The sequence below is a fragment of the Chinchilla lanigera genome, unplaced genomic scaffold (assembly GCF_000276665.1).
Source record: "Chinchilla lanigera isolate Chin_1 unplaced genomic scaffold, ChiLan1.0 scaffold00144, whole genome shotgun sequence".
Classification (NCBI taxonomy): domain Eukaryota; kingdom Metazoa; phylum Chordata; class Mammalia; order Rodentia; family Chinchillidae; genus Chinchilla; species Chinchilla lanigera.
In genome coordinates this window covers 541,849-561,956 of record NW_004955545.1, presented here as the reverse complement: position 1 = coordinate 561,956, position 20,108 = coordinate 541,849, and the positions used below count along the sequence as shown (strand labels likewise).

The following is a 20,108-nucleotide window of genomic DNA, read 5'->3' as shown; positions in this document are numbered from 1 at the left end:
AAAAAACCAAAACAGCCTGGATGTGGTGGCACATGCCTGTAATCCCAGCACTCAGGAAGCTGAGGCAGGAGAATTGCTGTGAGTTTGAGGCCAGCCTGGGCTACAAAGTGAGTTGAAGTCCAGCCTGAACTTCATAGTGAAACCCTGTCTCAAAAAAAAAAAGGAAACCCCCACGCCAACAAAAACTAAAACAAAACAGGGCTGGACATATAGGTCAGCTGCATAGCACCTGCCTGGCAAGCATGACATTGTAAGTTTGACTCCTAGTACAAAAAAAGGAGGTTCAGATCTTTTTGTGCACTTTGAGAATGCGGGCAAAACTGCCCCGGCCATCAAGGATATGTATAGGATATATACATCCGAAAGCCCACCAAATAGCTGAAGGATGTACACTTTATTTATTTATAGTGGGTCTCACTACGCAGTTCAGGCTGGCCTTGAGCTCACTTTGTAGCCCAGGCTGGTCTCGAATTCACAATAATCCTCCTGCCTCAGCCTCCCAAGTGCTGGGATTACAGGCATGTGCCACCAGGCCCGGTTTAAATCTTTTTTTTAAGGGTAGGAATATTTATTGAAGAAAAGGAATGGGGAATCAGAATGTGGGAATGGAGAATAGAAACAGCTCCTGAGAGACAGAAGGGGTCCTGAGTAGGTTACGCTCTCATATAAATCTTGTAATCTCATATAAATCATATAAAACTCGAAGTAGCTGAACCAAAATTTGGATGCCTGGGGTGTTTTTGTGCTCTCCTTCTGAGAGCAAGAAAGGTGGTGAAATGTATTTCAAGTGGTTTTCTGTAGCTGTCTGGGTAGAAATGATTAAGTGGAAGGTGCAGTCAGCTTCCCCTAATGTTAAAATTGGAAAATCTTGGCCATCACGCGCTAGTTTAACTCCTTCCCCTGAATTGAAAGCTCCACAGAGGGAAAATAACTTGTTGCTCTTGTTGGCATTACCAGGGATTGAACCCAAAGTCTTTTCACTCAGCTACATTCCCAGACCCTTTGCCCTCTTTTTAGCAGGTCTGGCTAAATCACTAAACCCCTCAGGCTGGGCTCAAACTTCTGATCTTCTTCCCTTAACCTCCCAAGCATTTGGGATTTAAGTGTATGCCACTATGTTCAATTTTTTATTTTTAAAATTAACGATGAGTTTCACTGGGTGTGGTGCCACATGCCTGTGATTCCAGGATTCAGGAGGTTTAGGCAGGAGGATTGCTTGAAGGCCACCCTGAGCTACATAGCAAGACCTTGTCTCAAGTAAAAAAATAAAATAAAATAGTTCAGAGCCAGGTGTGGTGGTGCATGCCCGGAACCCCAGCACTATGAGGTGCTGAAGCAGAAGGATAGACCCTGTCTCAAAAAAAAAGTTTAGGGGCTGGGATATAGCTCAGTGGCACAGTGCCTGCCTAGCAAGCATGAGGTCATGAGTTCGATCCTCGGTACCACAAAAAGAAAAAAAAGTTTAAAAAAGCCATTATTAGGGAGGATCTTTTTTTTTTTTTTTTTTTTTTTTCTGGTACCGGGAATCAAACTCACGACCTCGCCCTTGCCAGGCAGGCGCTGTGCCGTGAGCTAAACCCCAGCCCCTTAAAAAAGCAATTATTAATTAGTAAATGATGGCCTATTTCACTTACACCCTGCTCTGTCCTATGCGCTCTTTCTCCTAAACTTCCTTGCTCTCCAAATCTGCACATTCTCCTTCACTTAGAGAAGCTGCCGGCCTCCATTTCTAGAGCATTATCTGAAGCATTACTCTTTTTTTGAGACAGGATCCAGACTGGCTTTGAATTCACTATACAGCCCGGGATAGCCTCGAACTCGAAGTGATCCTCCTGCCTCAGCCTCTCGAGTGCTGGGATTACTTGAAGCCTTCCTGATCGTGGGTGTGGGCGATGTGTCCCGAGAAGGGAGCGCACCGGTAGGGTCTTAGGGTCGGGAGTTTGGGGTAGGATGGGGCAAGGAGGGACACCCCGCCTGCGGAGCTTCCAGCTCCCACTTTTTATTTCTCCGTTCGATCTCGCGGGTTTGGTCGCCGGGCCAACTAAGCCCGTGAAACTTCACTACTGCATCCGGCCCGCAGCCCCCAGGTCTTCACCCGGGTCTCCTCGCAGGCTGAGCTCGACTCTCCCCGCCGCCTGCCCCGCCCTCTCCTGCTCCACGCCTCTGATTGCCCCTGGACCACGTCACTTCCAGCTTGGATCCGCCCACCGGCACGGTCATTGGCCGATGGCTGGGGTACGCGACGGCCGCAGGGGAGCGGGTGCCAAGGGGAGGGGGCGGGAATTCCCGACGCGGAGCCGGAAAAGAGCGGACACCATGGAGCGAGCCCCAGGCGAGGTGAGTGCGGGTTCTCGGGAGCCGGGCGTAGGAGCCGGGTTCCAGCTTTCGCGTTCTTCGTCTGCTTTTCTGGACGCTGGCCCCCTCCGACCCCGCCTCCCGCAGTCCGGAGTTGCAGACCCCGCCCGCAGTGTCGTCCCGTCCACACCCGGGACCCCCGGACCCGAATCTGCGGGTCGTCGGCCCCGATGCGGGGCGCTCGCCTGCTCTTCGCTTTCCCGGGCCCGGCGTGGGCGAGGGGAGGGGAGAAGACGTGGCACCCACGCTCGGCCTGCTCAAGTGGTCCACGAAGCACTCTCCCAGCCCGACACCCTTCGCTGAAGCCGCTTGTGCCCAAGTGAAGGGGCTTGACTCCTGCGTGCCTGGGGGACTCCAGCTCCAGATCCTGTTTGGAGGCTGCTCTAGTTCCCCGGAGGCTCGGAGTGGAAAGGTGACGAGACACCCACACTAGCCTCACTGCTCAGTTTCCACCTTCTTGGCTCCCTGAACAGGTTGTTTGGGAAAGATAAAGTCTGAGAAATAGGAATGTTCCTGGTATGGGAGTGGATGAGTCACCCCCACTGGGGAAGCCAGAGAGCGGCTGGGGTGGGGAACTGCACTCTGCTGACCGTCCTTCCCCGTCTTCCTGCGTGACAACCTCTCCCTCCTTCCTAGGTCTGAGAATCCCTGGAGCTACCACAGCCACCATGGGGCCCTGGGGAGAACCCGAGTTCCTGGTGTGGCGCCCAGAAGCGGTGGCTTCAGAGCCTCCAGTGCCCGTGGGGCTGGAGGTGAAGCTGGGGGCCCTGGTGCTGCTGCTGGTCCTCACCCTTCTCTGCAGCCTGGTGCCCATCTGTGTGCTGCGGCGGCCTGGAGCTAATCATGACCCTGAAGGCTCCGGTGAGGCCACTCTTTCCTGCCTCTGGGGATTCCTGGGATAGGGAGGTCCTCTGCACCTGGGGGAGGAGACCTAAGGAGGAGGAGGAGAGGACAGGAATAGCCTTTGCTTGGGTCAGGGTCCGGGGGTTCATTTGCTGTGTTGCGTTCTTGCCCAGCTTCCCGTCAGAAATTCCTGAGCCTAGTAAGCTGCTTCGCTGGAGGTGTCTTTTTGGCCACCTGTCTTCTGGACCTGTTGCCCGACTACCTGGCTGCCATAGATGAGGCCCTGGCGGCCCTGCACGTGACTGTGAGCACTGGTCCCAGCATGTGACCCCGGGGGGTGGGGTCGTGTCAGTTGCACACATAGCTCCTCAGATCTGGTAACTCCGCAACTAGGAAAGGCCCTTGGCGTATGGCACTGTTAACTGTAATCTTTAGTTACAGGGCAGAATGCTTTCTGTTCCTTGCCCCAACTCCAGTCTCTGAGTGGCCACAGTGTACCTCTTGAGACACTGAGGAAACCCACAAGGTGTATAATCTACTCTGCGCTTCTGCTCCATTCCGGTCACCAGGATGTTAACAGTGTTCCAAGAATCTCTCATCCCCTTAGCACTTGTTTTTGTCCTTTTTTTTTTTTTTTTTTTCTGGCTTTTTTGAGACAGGGTCTCTCTATGCAGTTCAGGCTGGGCTGGAGCTGTTTGTAGCCCAGGCTGATCTCAAACTCTCAATGATCCTCCTGCCTCAGCCTCCCCAGTGCTGGGATTACAGACATGCGCCACCGCGCCTGACCCCTTAGCACTTGTTGAAGAGCTGGAGATAAAGTTCATTGCAGGCCTGGGAAGGACGGGGGAGATTCCCAGGGACTTGGTGTTGCTGACCAAAAAGGCTTTAGCCCAAGGAAGTGGGATGTGGGCAGTGATGAAGCCTAACGTGTAGGAATTCTCACTGTAAGAAAAGCTGAGACAGGTGGGTAGTGGTGTAGGGAAGTCATCCCAAACTTGAACTTGCTGTTACTTTTTCCCCAAGACTGAGGAAGTAACATGGGTTATAACCCTCTGTGTATCAGTGACTGAGTGAGCTGTCCCCTTTGTATGAATGTCCCATGACAGTGTGGCTCTGTCCCAGTGACATTACGTGGCTCTGTGTGTGAGCATTTGGGAAAATGGGCCCATGTGTGACCCTGATTTCTCATGCCTATATGTGACACTTAGGTGTCTCTATATCAGTAACCCTCAACTGGGGTGGTTTTGCACCCAGGAAACATTTGATAATTTCTGGAAACATTTTTGGTTGTCACAACATGGTTAGGGAAGGGGTATTGTTGTACTTGTTCCTGGCATCATATGGGTAAAGGTCAGAGATGCCACTGTATAACCTACAGTGTATACTGTAGCTCTCTGACAAAGAATGGTCTGGCCCCAAATGTTAACGGGGCCAAAGCTGAGCCACTTTGGTTTTCATGTAGCGTTGTGTGTGACGCCATAACCTGTGTGATTGCGTGTCCCTTCTGTGTCTCTGACCAAGTCACTTCATTGTTGTGTGACCAAGAATATCTCTGTGTGAGACATGTGTAACTGGGTCTCCATCAGATCTTGTCCTGTCACCAGACACTTAGCTGCCAACTCTGCCCACAGCTCCAGTTCCCCCTGCAAGAATTCATCCTGGCCATGGGCTTCTTCTTGGTCCTGGTGATGGAGCAGATCACACTGGCTTACAAGGAGCAGTCCGGGCCGCCACGTCGGGAGGAGACAAGGGCCCTGCTGGGAACAGTGAATGGAGGGCCGCAGCACTGGCATGATGGGCTGGGGGTCCCCCACGCAAGAGGAGCTCCAGTAGCCCCTTCAGCTCTGCGCGCCTGTGTACTGGTCTTCTCCCTGGCCCTGCACTCGGTGTTTGAGGGGCTGGCAGTGGGACTGCAGCGAGACCGGGCTCGGGCCATGGAGCTGTGCCTGGCTTTGCTGCTGCACAAGGGTATCCTGGCCGTCAGCCTGTCCCTGAGGTTGCTGCAGAGCCACCTCCGTGTGCAGGTGGTGGCTGGCTGTGGAATCTTCTTCTCGTGCATGACACCTCTGGGCATTGGGCTGGGTGCTGCTCTGGCAGAGTCCGCTGGGCCTCTGCACCAGTTGGCCCAGTCTGTGCTGGAGGGCATGGCAGCTGGCACCTTCCTTTATATCACTTTCCTGGAAATCCTGCCCCAGGAGCTGGCCTCTTCTGAGCAGAGGATCCTCAAGGTCATTCTGCTCCTAGCAGGTTTTGCTGTGCTTACTGGCCTACTCTTCATCCACATTTAGGGCCCTTCAATTTAGAGGGCAGGGGAGGTTGCCTGCCAGGTGCTTCTTGCCTTCCCTCTCTCAGTGTGTGGAGAACAGGGAAGAATGAGGAAGGGAGGTATGAAGACAAAGAGTTCTCTGGGAGAAAGGAATGGAGCCTTTCAGATGATGTCTAAGGGAGAGAAGTGGGCAGAAAAGTGGCTGACCCCAGGCCCAAGCAAGGGGAGCTAGCCAAGTCACCGAAGGCTTGATCAGGGCACATTAGCATTGAAGCAGATCCTGGCTGGCAGGGTCAGAGGTCACACATTACTCACAGGGACAAACTGACAGTGGGGAGGCTGGAGGTGGGTGGGCACCCAGCCACTGTGGAATAAAAATGTGGAGCGGGCAGGGCCCAGAGTTAGCATCCTGTTGGTTCTAGCCTATGCTGGCACCCTGTCACTTGCAGTGGACCCTTCCTACTTTTCTTACCTTCTATACATACCTCCTTCTCTTCTCCCAGGGGCACTAGTGCCAAATGGTCTCCTTGCCAATTTTGATACCTTCTCTGACTTCCTGAGTCCTGCTTACTCTTTTTTTTTTTTTTTTTTTTTTTTGTCTTTTTCAGACAGGGTCTCACTATGCAGTTCAGGGTGGCCTTGAGCTCACTTTGTAGCCTAGGCTGATCTCAAACTTGGAACGATTCTCCTGCCTCAGCCTCCTGAGTGCTGGGATTACAGGTGTGCTCCACCACGCCCTGCTCTGCTCACTCTGTTTTTGAAGTGCCAAACGAATCCCCCTTTTCTCAAAGCACAGAGATGTGGCAGTGGGCCCTGCTCAACACCTCAGTGGAGGGGACCTACTTGCTTTTTGTTTGGGTTCCATATTTTGGGTGGGGCAAAAATTTTGGCTGGGCTGGGCATGGTGGAGCATGCCTATAATTCCAGCACTGGGGAGGCTGAGGCAGGAGGATCATTGCAAGTTCGAGACGAGCCTGGGCTACAAAGTGAACTCAAGGCCAGCCTGAACTGCATAGCAAGACTGTCTCAAAAAGACAAAAAAAGGAAAAAAAATTTTTTTTGGCTGGGCTGGCTTGAGGGAAGACCTGCGACCACCTACTTCTGCTGCATCCTAGGAATAGGGGAGGGACGTGGATATGGTAGCCCATACCCAGATGGTAAACACAAAGCTGCCAAACTTTTTTATACCTGATGAGTCCAAGGGGAGAGAAGTGACCACCCCCGGGGATATTTTTGGGGAGGGAGGGCTGTGTATAGGCCATATTCTTTAGAATCTATTTTACTAACTGACCTGTTTTGGGACATATTAGCCAAATAAAACATGTTTCTATGCATTTCTACGGTATTGGCTTCATTTGTCTTAGGACAGGGGTGGGAACATTGCCAGCCAGAGAGGACTTGAGTCCCAGATGTTCACCGCTGTTTCAAGAGCCTTCATTTCACTGTTTTCACTCGGCCCCATCAGTGCCCTTTCCTGAAGATGACCAAATTTTTCCTCCTTTGTCTCTTCCTTCTTTGGTACCTGTCTCCACCCCTTCCCTTCCCCTTCATTCCCTCCCTCTTCCTCTCCTCTCCTAATCCCTTGCCCCTTCCCGTTCGTCGGTTTAGCGCGGATTTGGAACTACTACTCCCAGCCTGCCTCGCGCGGGGAGTGGGCTTGGGGCGGGGAGAGTCCCGGCTCACGAGGCTGCCGGGAAGTGGAGTCCGCTTCCTCCCCGCATTGCGTGCCCGCGGACGTGAGGGAGTCGCGTAAACAAACTACGGGTCCCGGCGGGCCGCGCGCCACGGGTCCGGGCTAGGTTGGGGCCGGGCCGCGGGGCTCGCGGAGGCCGCGGCGGCTACGGCTGGGGGAGCCGCACTGGGGCCCGCGGCGGAGGCCGTGGCCTGTCCTGGGAAGGTGGCGGGGAGGGACGCGGGAGGAAGATGGCGACGTCGGGGGCAAACGGGCCTGGCTCAGCCGCGGCCTCGTCTTCCAATCCGCGCAAGTTTAGCGAGAAGATCGCGCTGCAGAAGCAGCGTCAGGCCGAAGAGACGGCGGCCTTCGAGGAGGTGATGATGGACATCGGCTCCACCCGGGTGAGGGGCCGCGCCGGGTAGCAGGGTGTGGAGGCGGGGCGAGGGCGGGGGCCGCGGCCAGGAGGCGGAACGGGCAGGGCCGGTGGGCGCCGCCGTCTGCGAGGCGCGGGTCGGGAGCCGGGGCAGGAAGGCGGATTCTGCCGGGAAGACCGAAACTCCGGAGAGATTGGGTTTGGGGGCTGAGTCCGTGCGGCAGGAGTGGGCCGAGAGGAGAATGGGCCCTGAAGTCTGGCGGGGATGGGTGGTCCCTTTGCATCCCTGGCGGAGTACCCTGGAGGACTGCAATGAAGCATCCCTAATCGAGGGCTGTGGGCTGGGGAGGATGCCTTCCTTGTCCCTCACCGCCCTTGGATTTGTGATCTTCTCCAGACTGGTTCCTCTGTGCTATCAGGAGACGCTTGGCGCTTTGGTACCCACGGGAAAGGGCCTCTTGAGTGGTTTGAAGGAGCAGTGCTGGGTATAGCGGGCCAGGAAGTCCCCTCCTGCGTCCTGTCCCTCTGCTTCCTTTTTCAAATACTTCTGTGGTTTCCTGACGTGAAGGTGAGGTCCATTGCACACACACTGGTACTTGGTGTTTAGTCCTGGCAGCCTTGAAGGAAAGGTAGAGCTTCGAATCACAACTGGGTAGTTTGCTACAGGTTGTTCGGTTAACCTATATGCAAGTGTGCTGAGCCTTCTAGGGAGATGGATGCTTTGTATGTCGATTTCAGGAGTGTCTTGGAGGCTCCTTTGTGTGTCGGGCATATTCATACCTAGGAAATTACATAAAGAACTTTCAGGGCACTGTCAAGCTGCCCCTGAAGCCCGTCTACCCTTGATTTTTTGCTTCCCAGAACTGGTTGTCGGAGGGAGCCAGGGCAGGAGTTTGCTCAGCAAGTAGGCAGTTGTAATTTAGGGACACATTATTCTCACAACAGCAGGTGAGGATATTGCAGTGATCCTTCATGGCAACGAGTTGGGAGGAATTCAAGAGGAGATGGTGGAACATAAATACATTTCAGGGTTCTTTCTGCTGGGCTGACTGACTGTATCTATGACTGTAATTCTGGTTGAGTTTTTGTGTGTATCTCCCTTGATTCTGTTAGTCTTTTTTTGTATTTTTCTCCTTGGAGTCTCTAGGGAACATGTGCCCTAGTTTGTAGGAGTCAGAATAGAAAAAGATAGGTGGGGAGGCGTGTGCGCGCGCGCGTGCGCGCACGCGTGTGTGTGTGTGTGTGTGTGTGTGTGTGTGTGTACGCGCATACTCATAACCCGATCTAACCACCATGAGGATTGTGATCTATTAACTGTTCCCTTTGGAAGCTTTTGATCGTGGTGGGACAGAGACAAGAAGATGGAATAGAGGCCACTCTCCAGCTGACAGTTTGAGGGCCTGCCCTCTGGACTATGATTTTAGCAGGGGCATGATGTGATCCTGAGGGCTTGTATGTGCAAAACGACAAAGACTGTGAGAAACTCAAAGTTTCTATCTTTATGGTGTCTTGGTTTTTGGAAAAGCCTCTTTTGGTAGCCCTTACCTTTTCTCTACTGCGTAACTTCTCTCAATACAGAAAAGCGTAGTAGATATACCTGGCCGGGCTTGGGACTCCAAAAATCTTAGCTGGAGATGAAAGACCGGAAGCTCAGCCTGTGGCATGGCCAGCTAGGAGGGATCATTTGAGGCAGAAATGGCCATAGGAGTGCCAGGCATGGTGGTGCACACCTGTAGTTCCAGCACTTGGGAGGCTGAGGCAGGAGGATGGTTGTGAGTTTGAGACCAGCTTGGGCTGCAAAGTGAGCTCAAGGCCAGCCTGAACTGCAGAGTGAGAGCCTGTCTCAAAAAGACGAAGACAAAAGAAAGAAAGAAATGGCCATAGGAGCCTATACCTTTGGAAAGTTGGGGTTGCCATATGTATAATATTAACAGTAGTTGTGAAGTGGTCCAGAGGCCAGTGGCCACTGAACTCACTGAGCTGACTTACTGGAACAGAAAGGCACGTCTGATGTTGGCTTATGTGCAACATTGTGACCTTGGAAACTCAGAACTTACCCCTCCTCAGCTGTCCTCCTCACCGGCCTTGGCCTGGGTCTGTTTGGCTTCTGATAGTGGCTGAACCTTGGAAGTAGCTACTCACCTCTCATCAGGGACAAGAGAGCTGCAGACAAACTCGTGTTAGGCTGAGGGTTTGTGCCTTGCTTCTGTGCTGGACATGTCTCTTGTAAACAGGAATGAGGCCAGGGGGTGGCTCTGGCCCAGCCTGGAGTGGGCTTCTGTCCTCTCCCCTGCCCCCATTCTCCAGGCTTCCCTGCTATCTCAAGGGCTTTAGCATCTTGGAGAAAATGCCGCTTGGTTTTGGCACCACATTTTTTTTTTTTTTTTTTTTTTTGGTCTTTTTGAGACAGCATGTGACTGTGCAGTTCAGGGTGGTCTTGAACTCTGTAGCCCAGGCTGGCCTCGAACTCATAACAGTCCTCCTGCCTAGCCTCCCAAGTGCGGGATATAAGTGTGCACCACCACGCCCTGCTGGTACCACTTTTTTAGCTGGGAAAGCCTCCGTGCCTTGGGTCTTCTGGTTTGAGAGGTGCAGGCTTTGTGGAATCTTCCTGAGAAACCTACGCTGTCCAGAGTGTGAAGCGGGGAGGCTGGCAGTGATGGAGCTCTTCTAATTTGTGCTGGGCACATTTGGAACTGAAAGCAGAACTGCCCAGGGCACCTGTCCCTGTGGCTAGCCTCTGGTGGCCCTAGGGACAGCTTAGACTGATGCTGCCTGAGGCAGGGCCTGAGCAGTGCTGAGCCCTGCCTGGCAGGGTGCTGTCAGGCGCTCGTGAGCTCACAGATGCAAGGAGGGGCTGCCAAGGGGCTGGGTGAGTGGTTTGCACCAGGTCTTGGTGGATCTTTAGTCTGAGCCTGGCTTTTTTTTTCCGTCAGATACCTTAAAAGCAGGAGCAGGACATCCTGTTGCCAGGAATGGCAAGGATGGCCAAAGGAATGGGGCTTAGAACCCTCTCTGATATTCCCATTTGTCTCTCATGTCTCAGTTGCAGGCCCAAAAACTGCGGCTGGCATACACAAGGAGCTCCCATTACGGTGGTTCTCTGCCCAATGTTAACCAGATTGGCTGTGGCCTCGCCGAGTTCCAGGTGAGTGGACACGAGCCTGGGTTGGGCAGAGGCTCTCGGGTGGCTTTCCCCGCTGACTGACCTGTCACTTTGGCAGAGCCCCCTCCACTCACCTTTGGATTCATCGCGGAGCACTCGGCACCATGGGTTGGTGGAACGGGTGCAGAGAGACCCCCGAAGGATGGTGTCCCCACTCCGCCGATACCCCCGCCACATATCCTTCCTAGAGGTTGTGGGAGCTGCGCCGGGGGCAGGGAGGGGTTCTCCAGGGACTCAAAATGTCACCCAGTTCCATCCTTTTCCACTAGCTCACCTTTATCAGGCTCCCAGGAAAGTGGCTGTAACCTGTGTGTCTGTGCTGGCTGCCGTGACGGAATCGTTGCCCCTGAGGCTGCGCCCTCCCCCTCTGGCTGGTCCTGGCTGACGTTACTTTAGCTTACTTTCCTGTACGGGCAGGGCTCTCCAGTTGTCTCCTGTTGAGTGAACTGTGATCCCTTCTCACATTGGTTATTAGCTTTCTTCCCCCAACCCCTTTTTCTTTTTATGGTCAAGTGTTGGGTATTGAATCCAGGGCCTTCGCACTGAGCTACATCCCCAGGCCCTGTTTTTATTTTTAATTTTTGTTATTGTTGTTGTTTTTGAGACGGGGTCTCACTGTGTAGTTGAGGCTGATCTTGAACTCACTATGTAGCCCAGTCTCGCCTCGAGCTCATGGCAATCCTCCTGTCTCAGCCTCCTAAGTGCTGGGATTACAGGTGTGCACCACCCTACCTGACTTGTTGTCAGCATTTAATCTCAGAAATTTACACATTTGTGGCGCCTAAGCCCTGCCCAGTCTCATAGATTGTTCCCAGTCTAATTCCATTGGCTTTTTTTGACTGTGTGGTGATAGGGCTGGAACCCGGGGCCTGGTGCATGTTAGGCAAGCACTCTACCACTGAGCTACACCTCTAGTCGTTTTTCTTCTATTCTTAACCTTACTGTTGTGCCTTGTAGAGGAGAAAGGTATGTGTTTCCTTCCTTGTTTTTTCATTCTTGTATTAAGGACTGAATCCAGTTGTTTTGCTAACTGAGCTACATCTCCAGCTCTTTTTAACATTAGTTTTATTTTGAGACATGGTCTCCCTAAGTTACCCAGGTTAGGGTTGAATTTGTGATCCTCCTGCTTCAGCCTTCCAAGTAGCTGGGATCGCACCTCCAGCTCTGGTGGTGTTTCTTGAGATAACCGTCTTCTGGCCCCATTAGTCTTTTCATCTGGTCTCTATGCCACCCATCTCCTCTGCACTTTTTTCCTTAACGTGTGCTGTTCACATCGACAGTTCTCCCTACAGCCCTGCCTACTTGTCTCCTCCCCCGGAGTCCAGCTGGCGAAGGTGAGTCCGGGGCAGGCGAGTCTCCTAGCCACTCTGCCGTACTCTGTAGGGGATGGGGCAGAGGCTGGGACACAGGGCCTCCTATGGCAGTGGAGTAGGTGGTCAGAGTCCAGTCTGGGCTATGTTGACACGAGTGGCCCAGCCGCCCAGTCCAGCCAGAGTAAGGCCAATGGAACTATAGCCAAACTGGGGCGTGTGGAGGAGGAGGGGTGGGGGAGGGTGGCAGGGGAGAACTGTTGCCCACTGCCAGGGTGGGTGCCAGGGGTGAGTACCGGGATACTCTTGGCTGTCTGACCCCCATCCATCTGAGCCCCAGGATTCTTTCTTATCCAGCAGAGCTGCTGGGCTTCCACATTCCCATCAGCTTGTCCTGGCACAGAGGACTTGCAGCCTTTCTAGATCTCTTTGCCTGGGGAAGGAGATGTGTGGGTGTAGCATCAGAAGACACGAAAGGAAAAGGCTTGATCCTTGATGCCCTGCCTCTCGACCTTCCCTTTGGCTGTCCCAACCCCCATGCTGCCTATTTGCCCATTGCCAGCCTTTCTCTTCCTCTCGACTTGACTTTCTTCCTTTTAAGTTTTTAGCAGTACATGTTTGGAGCATATAATGGTTGTATTCATTGTGGGGAGTCAGTGCATGTACCTAGCACAGCTTAACTGTTCTTACTTCCTCTTTTCCCCTCCTACTTTATCTCTTGGTCCCCTTCCCAGTAGCACTCAGGAGGCTGAGGCAGAAGGATCCCTATGAGTTCAAGGCCAGCCTGGACCACGTAGTGAGTTCAAGGCCAGCCTAAACGACAAAGTGAGATCTTGTCTCAAAAACAACAATAACAAAAAACATATAAAACAACCCATTTGCAAAAGACCTATCTCCCTGTTTCCTATTGTCTGTCTTCCACTTTGCTTTTTTTTTTGTACTGGAAATCAAACTCACGACCTTGAGCTTGCTAGGCAGGTGCTGTGCCGCTGAGCTGTATTCCCAGTGTTCCACTTTGCTCTTTAAATTATTTATTGTTTAGGCTTCACATATAAGAGAAACCGTGCCATATTTCAGCTTGTGTGTCTGATTCATTTTACTTAATATTACGGTCTCAAGGTACATCCATTTTCCTACAGATGACTTAGACTTAAGACTTATCCTTCTTGCTGGGCATGGTGGCGCACGCCTGTAATCCCACACTTGGGAGGCTGAGGCAGGAGGATTGCTATGAGTTTGAGGCCAGCCTAGGCTACAAAGTGAGCTCAAGTCCAGCCTGAACTGCATAGCAAGACCCTGCCTCAAAAAGACAAAAAAAAAAAGACTTACCCTTCTTTATGGTAGAGTTAGTACTCCATTGTGTAATGACTTTGTTTTCTACCCCAGGACAATGCCCTGGGGCAATTTCCCTGCAGAGAAAGGACAGCTGTTTCGACTGCCCTCAGCACTTAACAGGTGAGGCGCTTGCCTTCTTTAGGCCTGTCTCTTCTCATCCCTACTTTTTGGGGCGCTACTGTCTCATCCACACCCAATTCTGACACAGCCAGGCAGGCTTGGAGACTTAGAGGACTGTCACTGCTGCCAGTTCATATCTGCTCCCTACAGGACGAGCTCTGACTCTGCCCTTCACACAAGTGTGATGAACCCCAGCTCCCAGGACACTTATCCAGGCCCCGCACCACCCAGTGTCCTGCCCAGCCGCCGCGGGGGTGAGTGGCCGAGTTCTCTGGCTGGGGTGCCTGTGGAAGGCAAGCGGGCACCACAGCCAGCTCCGCTCCTCCCCGCAGGTTTTCTGGATGGCGAAATGGACGCCAAGGGTATGTGCTGTTCACCTCCCGTGGGCCCTGCCTGCCTGCAGGGTTCTGGGCTGTCGTGGGAACAGGGCTCCCCCCGTCTGCCTCTGCTTCCAGTCCTGTCCCCCGGACCCCCGTTCCAGCCTCCCCCTCACCAGTCTTTCCATTTCAAGTCCCTGCCATGGAGGAGAACCTGCTCGATGACAAGTATCTGCTGAAACCGTGGGATGCCAAGAAGGTAGGCGGGCCCCTCCCCCCATGCCCCTCGTGCCTCCCCAGTGCCCATGGAGCTCTGCCCTCGCTTCTGCATTGTTCCTTCTCTTCTCAGCTGTCCTCCTCCTCCTCCCGACCTCGGTCCTGCGAAGTCCCTGGAATTAAGTAAGTGTTCCTGCAAGGCTGGCTCAGAAGTGGGGATGGGAAGTCTGAGGAGATGAGGAAGCTCCATCTCTGCTCTCTCCACCCACCACTCCCTGGCATTTGCTTCTGTCTTTCTCTGCCCTCCCTCCAGCATCTTCCCGTCTCCTGACCAGCCTGCCAGTGTGCCTGTCCTCCCACCTGCCATGAGCACGGGGGGCTCCCTGCCTGACCTCACCAACCTGCACTTCCCCCCACCGCTGCCCACCCCCCTGGACCCTGAGGAGACAGCGTACCCCAGCCTGAGTGGGGGTAGCAGCACCTCCAACCTGACCCACACCATGACCCACCTGGGCATCAGCGGAGGTCTGGGCCTGGGCCCCGGCTACAGTGCGCCGGGTGAGTGGCTGTCCTGGCCGTGTGCTCTCCAGCTGAAGAAGGGGAGGGAAGCTTGAGCCAGGATCCTGCCACTGGATCCTGTGACTGGCACCGGCCACCAGCCCGGGGTCCCAGGAGCCCCTCCTTGCCATTCTCAGCCTGTGGGAACTGGTAGGTGTGGCTTTTCCGAGGGCAGATGGAAAGCAGCCGCCAGGTGGGCAGTCTTGCTGTCAGGGACAGAGTAGGGAGGACATCGTGTTGCCACCTCCATGGTCTGCTTTCTACTGCCCCTTCTGGGCAGAGAGGGGCCCCCTTCTCATCTGTAATGTTGGCATCTCTGGTTTTTGTCTGTGCCTGCAGGACTCCATTCACCTCTCAACCACCCCTCCCTGCAGTCCTCCCTGAGCAATCCCAACCTCCAGGCTTCCCTGAGCAGTCCCCAGCCCCAGCTCCAGGGCTCCCACAGTCACCCCTCCCTGCCCGCCTCCTCCCTGGCCCGCCACCCACTGCCTGCCACCTCCCTGGGTCACCCGTCACTCAGTGCCCCGGCCCTCTCTTCCTCCATTTCCTCTTCCACTTCCTCTCCCATCCTGGGCACCCCCCCTTACCCAGCTTCTGCCCCTGGGGCCTCCCCCCGCCACCGCCGAGTGCCCCTCAGCCCCCTGAGTTTGCCCGCGGGCCCTGTGGACGCCAGAAGGTCCCAACAGCAGCTGCCCAAACAGTTTTCGCCAACAATGTCACCCACCTTGTCTTCCATCACTCAGGTATGCGTGGCTGCCCTCCCTGTGTCTGTCTCCCGCCCCCGCTCCTGCCCTGTTCTCTCTTTTCCTCAAACACTTCTCCCCCTTACTTCCTGCACCCCTCGTCTCACCCAGCCCCTATCAGTCCTCTGTCCTCCACCTGCTCCGCCTTGTGTCCATCTTGTCTCCTTTGCTTATGTGTGCAAACCCTACAGTTAAGCTGTCCTGTTTAAAATCTTGTCCCTGCCTCATCCTGGCCATCTTTTTTAAAAAGTTATTTGACTTCTGTGAGCCTCAGTAGTCTCATTTATAAAACAAGGAAAGTGTTGTAGGTATCCAGTGCAATAATATACATAAAAGTATTTAGAAGGTAGGTGTAGTGGCACATGTCTATAATCCCTGCAACTCTGGGAGGCTGAGGCAGAAGGATCTCAAGTGTGAGTCCAGTCTAGGCAATTTATTGTGTCCCTGTTTCAAAAGCGGGGAAGATCCTGGAGATGTAGCTTAGTGGACACTAGGTTCAAACTGCAAAAATAAATACTCTGGTTTTTCCTCAGATCGTATAAATCTTTCACCTTTTACAAACTGCAAAAATAGGTACCTAGCACCATGCTTAGCATAGGCGCATGCTTAGTAGACAGCAGTTTATCCTTTTTCTTTTGTCTTTCTTTCGTCTTCCTTTCTTTCTTTTTTTTTTTGGTGGTGGTGAGGATTGAAACTTTATTCTTTTTGCCCCGCCCCTCCCCAAGATAGTGTTTCACTATGTAGTTCAGGCTGCCTTCAGTTGGCTGTGTAGCCCAGGCTGGCCTTGAACTCACAGTGATCCTACTGCCTCAGCCTCCCTAGTGTTGGTATTACAGGTGTGAACCACTATGCCCAGCCGGTTTTTTTGTTTGTTTGTTTTTCTTCAATCAGATTTTGTTGGTACATTTAAAATATACACAATGATCACATTCATCATAGAGAATTTGTACCTATACATGATATAACTTGATTCTTTTCTTTTTCCATTCCCCTACTCTCCCTTCAACCATTTTTTATTTGTTTTATTTTGTTTTTTGAGATAGATTCTAAGTCACTAAGTTTTCCTGATCTTCTGATCCTCCTGCCCCAGCCTCCTGTTGTGATAGGATTGTAGGCGTGCACCACCATTCTTGGGTTCCTGTCTTTTCTTGTCTTGATTTTTATCCCTGGGCCTCTGTCCTGTCCCATCTTGTCTCCTACTTCCCCTCCTTCTTTGATAGAATTCATAGTGTCAGAGATTCTCAGACCATGGAGCCCAACCCCTGTATAGTTTGTTTATTTATTTATTTTTCCGCCGGTATCAGGAATCGAACTCACGACCTTGCGCTTGCCAGGCAGGCACTGTGCCGCTGAGCTAAATCCCCAGCCTCCCCTGTATGGTTTATATGAGGAAACAGGTCCAGGAGGAAAATTATCTTCCAGAGTTTACACAGCAAGTTTGGAAGAGTTGGGGTTGGAACTCCAAACCTTTCAACTTTAGGGGCATCTTCCTGAATGCTAAAATTCTTAGATCTTTTCTTCTTCCCTATCCTTTTTTTCTTCTCAAGTTTTTTTCCTTTTTTTCCTACAATTTCCTTTCTCATTCCCCTCGACCCTCATGTTCTTCGTCCTGATGCCCTGCTTTCTCCTCCTGCTCCTCCTCCATCCTGTTCCTGGAATGTGTGCTCTGTGTTCCATTTTATCCTCTGCTGCAGGGAAGACTGAGGCCAGGCCAGTCCGTAGTCTGCTTCCCCAGAGCCTGGACTAAAGGAACTTCCTCCCTCTTTTCCTACTTCCCTTCCTTCCTCTCCCATTCCCACTGGCCTCTTCAGGGCTTTGGGACAGCAGCCCCTGGCTGCCCTGTGGCTCTAGCAGGCACCAGTGTTTGTCACTGGCCACTGCCTAGGTCCCACAGTTGACGACGACCATGGCTGGAGTGGATCTGTTTCCCCTTCGCTGTCCTCACTCAGCACTGTTTAGTGACTGCTGCCAGCCCCAGGGCTGGGGCAATGGGATTGTGTTGTGTTTGTGTTTAGAATGGATGCAGCTTAAAGGGTGGGGAGCCTGATTAAGAGTTCTTCTTAGGGGAGCACACTGAAGACTAAGTGGCCCCCTTTTTCCTCCCTGCTTTTCAGGGCGTCCCCTTGGACACCAGTAAACTGCCTACTGACCAGCGGCTGCCCCCATACCCATACAGTCCCCCAAGCCTGGTTCTCCCTACCCAGCCCCCCAACCCAAAGCCTCCACAGCAGCCAGGGCTGCCCTCTCAGGCCTGCTTAGTGCAGCCCTCAGGTGGGCAGCCCCCAGGCAGGCAGCCTCATTATGGGCCTCCATACCCCTCTGGGTCCAGTGGACACATGCAGCACCCTTACCACCGGCCAGGGGGTGACTTCAGCCTGGGGAACGTGAGTACTCAGGGTCTGCCCTCTGAGGCTGGGGGGGGGCAGGTCTGGGGGCCTAAGCAGTGCTGTCTCTGGTACACTGCAAATCAGGAGATGTGGGGGAAGGGTCCTCCCTCACCCTGGGTAACAGCACTGCCGGCTTGGGGCTCCTGTTGTCCCGCATTTGACCCCTCCTCCTGCCCCTCTGTTTCTGCTCAGCTTGCTCTTTGATGACTCCCGCCTTGACCCGTTCTCTTCCTGGCATGCATATGCTCTGGCCCAGCAGGTACGGTGCCCACATGTACTTCGGGCCCCGTGCTTGCTTCTGTTGCTCTGCTTGCTGCCACCTCCGTCTGTCTGTGCCTTCATTTTTTGGGGTGGATGAAGATGGCTGGGCAGAGGGGACAGACGTGTCAGGAGACTTTCTCAAGGTCTCTCTGTGTCCGTAGCCGGAGACATTCAGCATGGAGAGTCCATCAACCAGCCTGGTGCTGGATTCCTCTGGCTTTTCCGAAGGGCCTGGATTTTTAGGGGGTGAGGGGCCGGCAGATGGTCCCCAGGATCCTCACACCCTCAACCACCAGAACGTGACCCATTGTTCCCGCCATGGCTCAGGACCTAATATCATCCTCACAGGTGAGGTGGTGTGGGGTGGTGGGGAGTGGCAGGAGGCAGCGATAGCTTTGCTGACATAGTAGGCGGTTGAGGGCTCTTGGGAGATGACAGGGCATCCTCCTCTTCTACCCGCAGGAGACTCTTCCCCAGGTTTCTCGAAGGAGATTGCAGCAGCCCTGGCTGGAGTTCCTGGCTTTGAGGTGTCGGCAGCTGGGTTGGAGCTGGGGCTGGGGCTGGAAGATGAGCTGCACATGGAGCCACTGGGCCTGGAAGGGCTAAACATGCTGAGCGACCCCTGCGCCCTGCTGCCCGACCCTGCCGTGGAGGATTCCTTCCGCAGTGATCGGCTCCAGTGAGGGGGCCTCGCCACCATCCTTCTTCTTGACCCCACCCTATCACTGACCCCACCCTTTCCTCCCTTCCCCTGGCCAGTGGAGACTACACTCTCTGCCCCAGATTCTCTTTCTGACATGAATGAAGGATTCTAAGAATGAGAAACGGCAAGGGGTTTGTCCGGTGGCTCCTGGATTCCACATAACGGATGGGCGTGGGGGAGCTCAAGGGAGGGCCTGAAGCACTTGTAACTTTGAAAACCGTCTGTCTGGAGGTCAGAGCCTGTTGGAGAGCAGGGGGTAGAGGGAACCCCGGAGGCAGGGCTTGTCCGGATGCCTAGGGGTGGGCAGTGCCAGCCCCTCCTCGCCACTCTTCCCCTTGCAATGGAGGAGAGAGCCAGAGTGGATATTATTTTTTATTAAATATATTATATGTTAATAAAAAAATCCTTTCAGAGCCTTGCTGTGGTTGGCTGCTGTTTGGCGTATGGGTGGAGATGCAGGGAGTTTCTGGGACACAGGGCTTTTATCTGGCAGGCTTTTTGCCCCTTTTCAGTACTGCTGTGGTTTGTAGAAGCTCCGCCAGCCTCAGAATTTATACCTCAAATTGGACGTGGGACCCAGGGTGGAAGTAGCTTCCATGACAGCACGATGTCACCTCATGTGCCCTCATGCTGGGGCTCTGTTGTAGACAGCATCAGGGACAGGGACCCTGGCTGGCCAGGTAAGTTACTCCTCTTCGGCCCCTGGCCTGGCTTCTGAGAAGGGATGTAACAGCTGAACTCCAGGAGCGCCTCACCTGGCTCAGTTTATGGTCTTTTTTTTTTTTTTTCTTCTCGGTACCGGGAATTGAACTCACGACCTCCCACTTGCCAGTCAGGCACTGTGCCGCTGAGCTAAATCCCCAGCCCCCTATGGTCCTTTATACCTCAGGGCCCAAGGCAAGCCTCTGTCTCACAGAAGCCCTCCCACGCCCTCATCCTCTACCTCATCGTCTCTACACCCTTTATCTGAGTTTCAGTTGAGCAGTCCCTGCTTCCCAACCACGTTATGAAGAGGTTTCCTCATTCTGCCTCAGTCCCGGGCCTCTGCTTTTTCCCCACCTGGCCATCCTGTTACCCCACCTCCGTGCTGTTCCACTCCCTGCAGTCCCGGCTTCTCCCCTTCCTCTTTCCAAAACTCTTGTCAGTTCCAGAAAAGAGAACTGAGAGCTCCTAGCTCTGGCTTGAAGGAAATGCAATGTACCCTAAACCTGAAAACTGGGGGAGCCACCTGAGACCAAGTCTAGGCTCTCAGGCCTCCACTGTGGCTCAGCACACCCCGTCTGACCTGGGACCCAGGGTGGACCGGGACGCACCTCGGACTTGGGGCTACCTGGGGTCAGTGTCCCGGGGCGACGCCAGAGCTGCGGGGAAACCCGCTGGGTGCAGGGGGCCCTCCCAGCCGCCAGGGGTCGCGCTGCAGGCGGCGGGGCGCTGGGCAGGCGCTAGCCGGGGTCACGGCCGGCGGCCGAGGTGGGGGGGT

General features: G+C 53.8%; 2 protein-coding genes across 4 annotated transcripts; both read left to right on the top strand.

Annotated features, from left to right (window-relative positions):
* Positions 1–2,224: 2,224 nt before the first annotated feature.
* Slc39a1 (solute carrier family 39 (zinc transporter), member 1) lies at positions 2,225–5,747 on the top strand. Of its 2 annotated transcripts, none has more exons than XM_005411458.2 (4): positions 2,225–2,337; positions 2,992–3,216; positions 3,372–3,502; positions 4,830–5,747. In XM_005411458.2, the coding sequence occupies exons 2-4, from the start codon at positions 3,024–3,026 to the stop codon at positions 5,484–5,486; spliced, it is 981 nt and encodes a 326-aa protein (XP_005411515.1). In that variant the 5' UTR covers positions 2,225–2,337; positions 2,992–3,023; the 3' UTR covers positions 5,487–5,747. The 2 variants fall into 2 exon arrangements, with proteins under 2 accessions (XP_005411515.1, XP_013363682.1); XM_013508228.1 differs by lacking the exon at positions 2,225–2,337 and adding an exon at positions 2,676–2,767.
* Positions 5,748–7,281: 1,534 nt separating this feature from the next.
* On the top strand, positions 7,282–19,041 carry Crtc2 (CREB regulated transcription coactivator 2). Of its 2 annotated transcripts, none has more exons than XR_001232183.1 (14): positions 7,282–7,540; positions 10,559–10,660; positions 10,737–10,853; positions 11,951–12,012; positions 13,375–13,443; positions 13,594–13,697; positions 13,776–13,805; positions 13,955–14,019; positions 14,110–14,159; positions 14,290–14,534; positions 14,874–15,277; positions 17,392–17,661; positions 17,857–17,923; positions 18,087–18,179. XR_001232183.1 is itself a non-coding variant. In XM_005411457.2 (14 exons), the coding sequence occupies exons 1-14, from the start codon at positions 7,388–7,390 to the stop codon at positions 18,606–18,608; spliced, it is 2,079 nt and encodes a 692-aa protein (XP_005411514.1). In that variant the 5' UTR covers positions 7,283–7,387; the 3' UTR covers positions 18,609–19,041. The 2 variants fall into 2 exon arrangements, 1 of the variants encoding a protein (XP_005411514.1); XM_005411457.2 differs by lacking the exon at positions 17,857–17,923 and adding an exon at positions 18,388–19,041 and having other exon boundaries at positions 7,283–7,540; positions 18,087–18,273.
* The last annotated feature ends 1,067 nt before the right edge of the window (positions 19,042–20,108 follow it).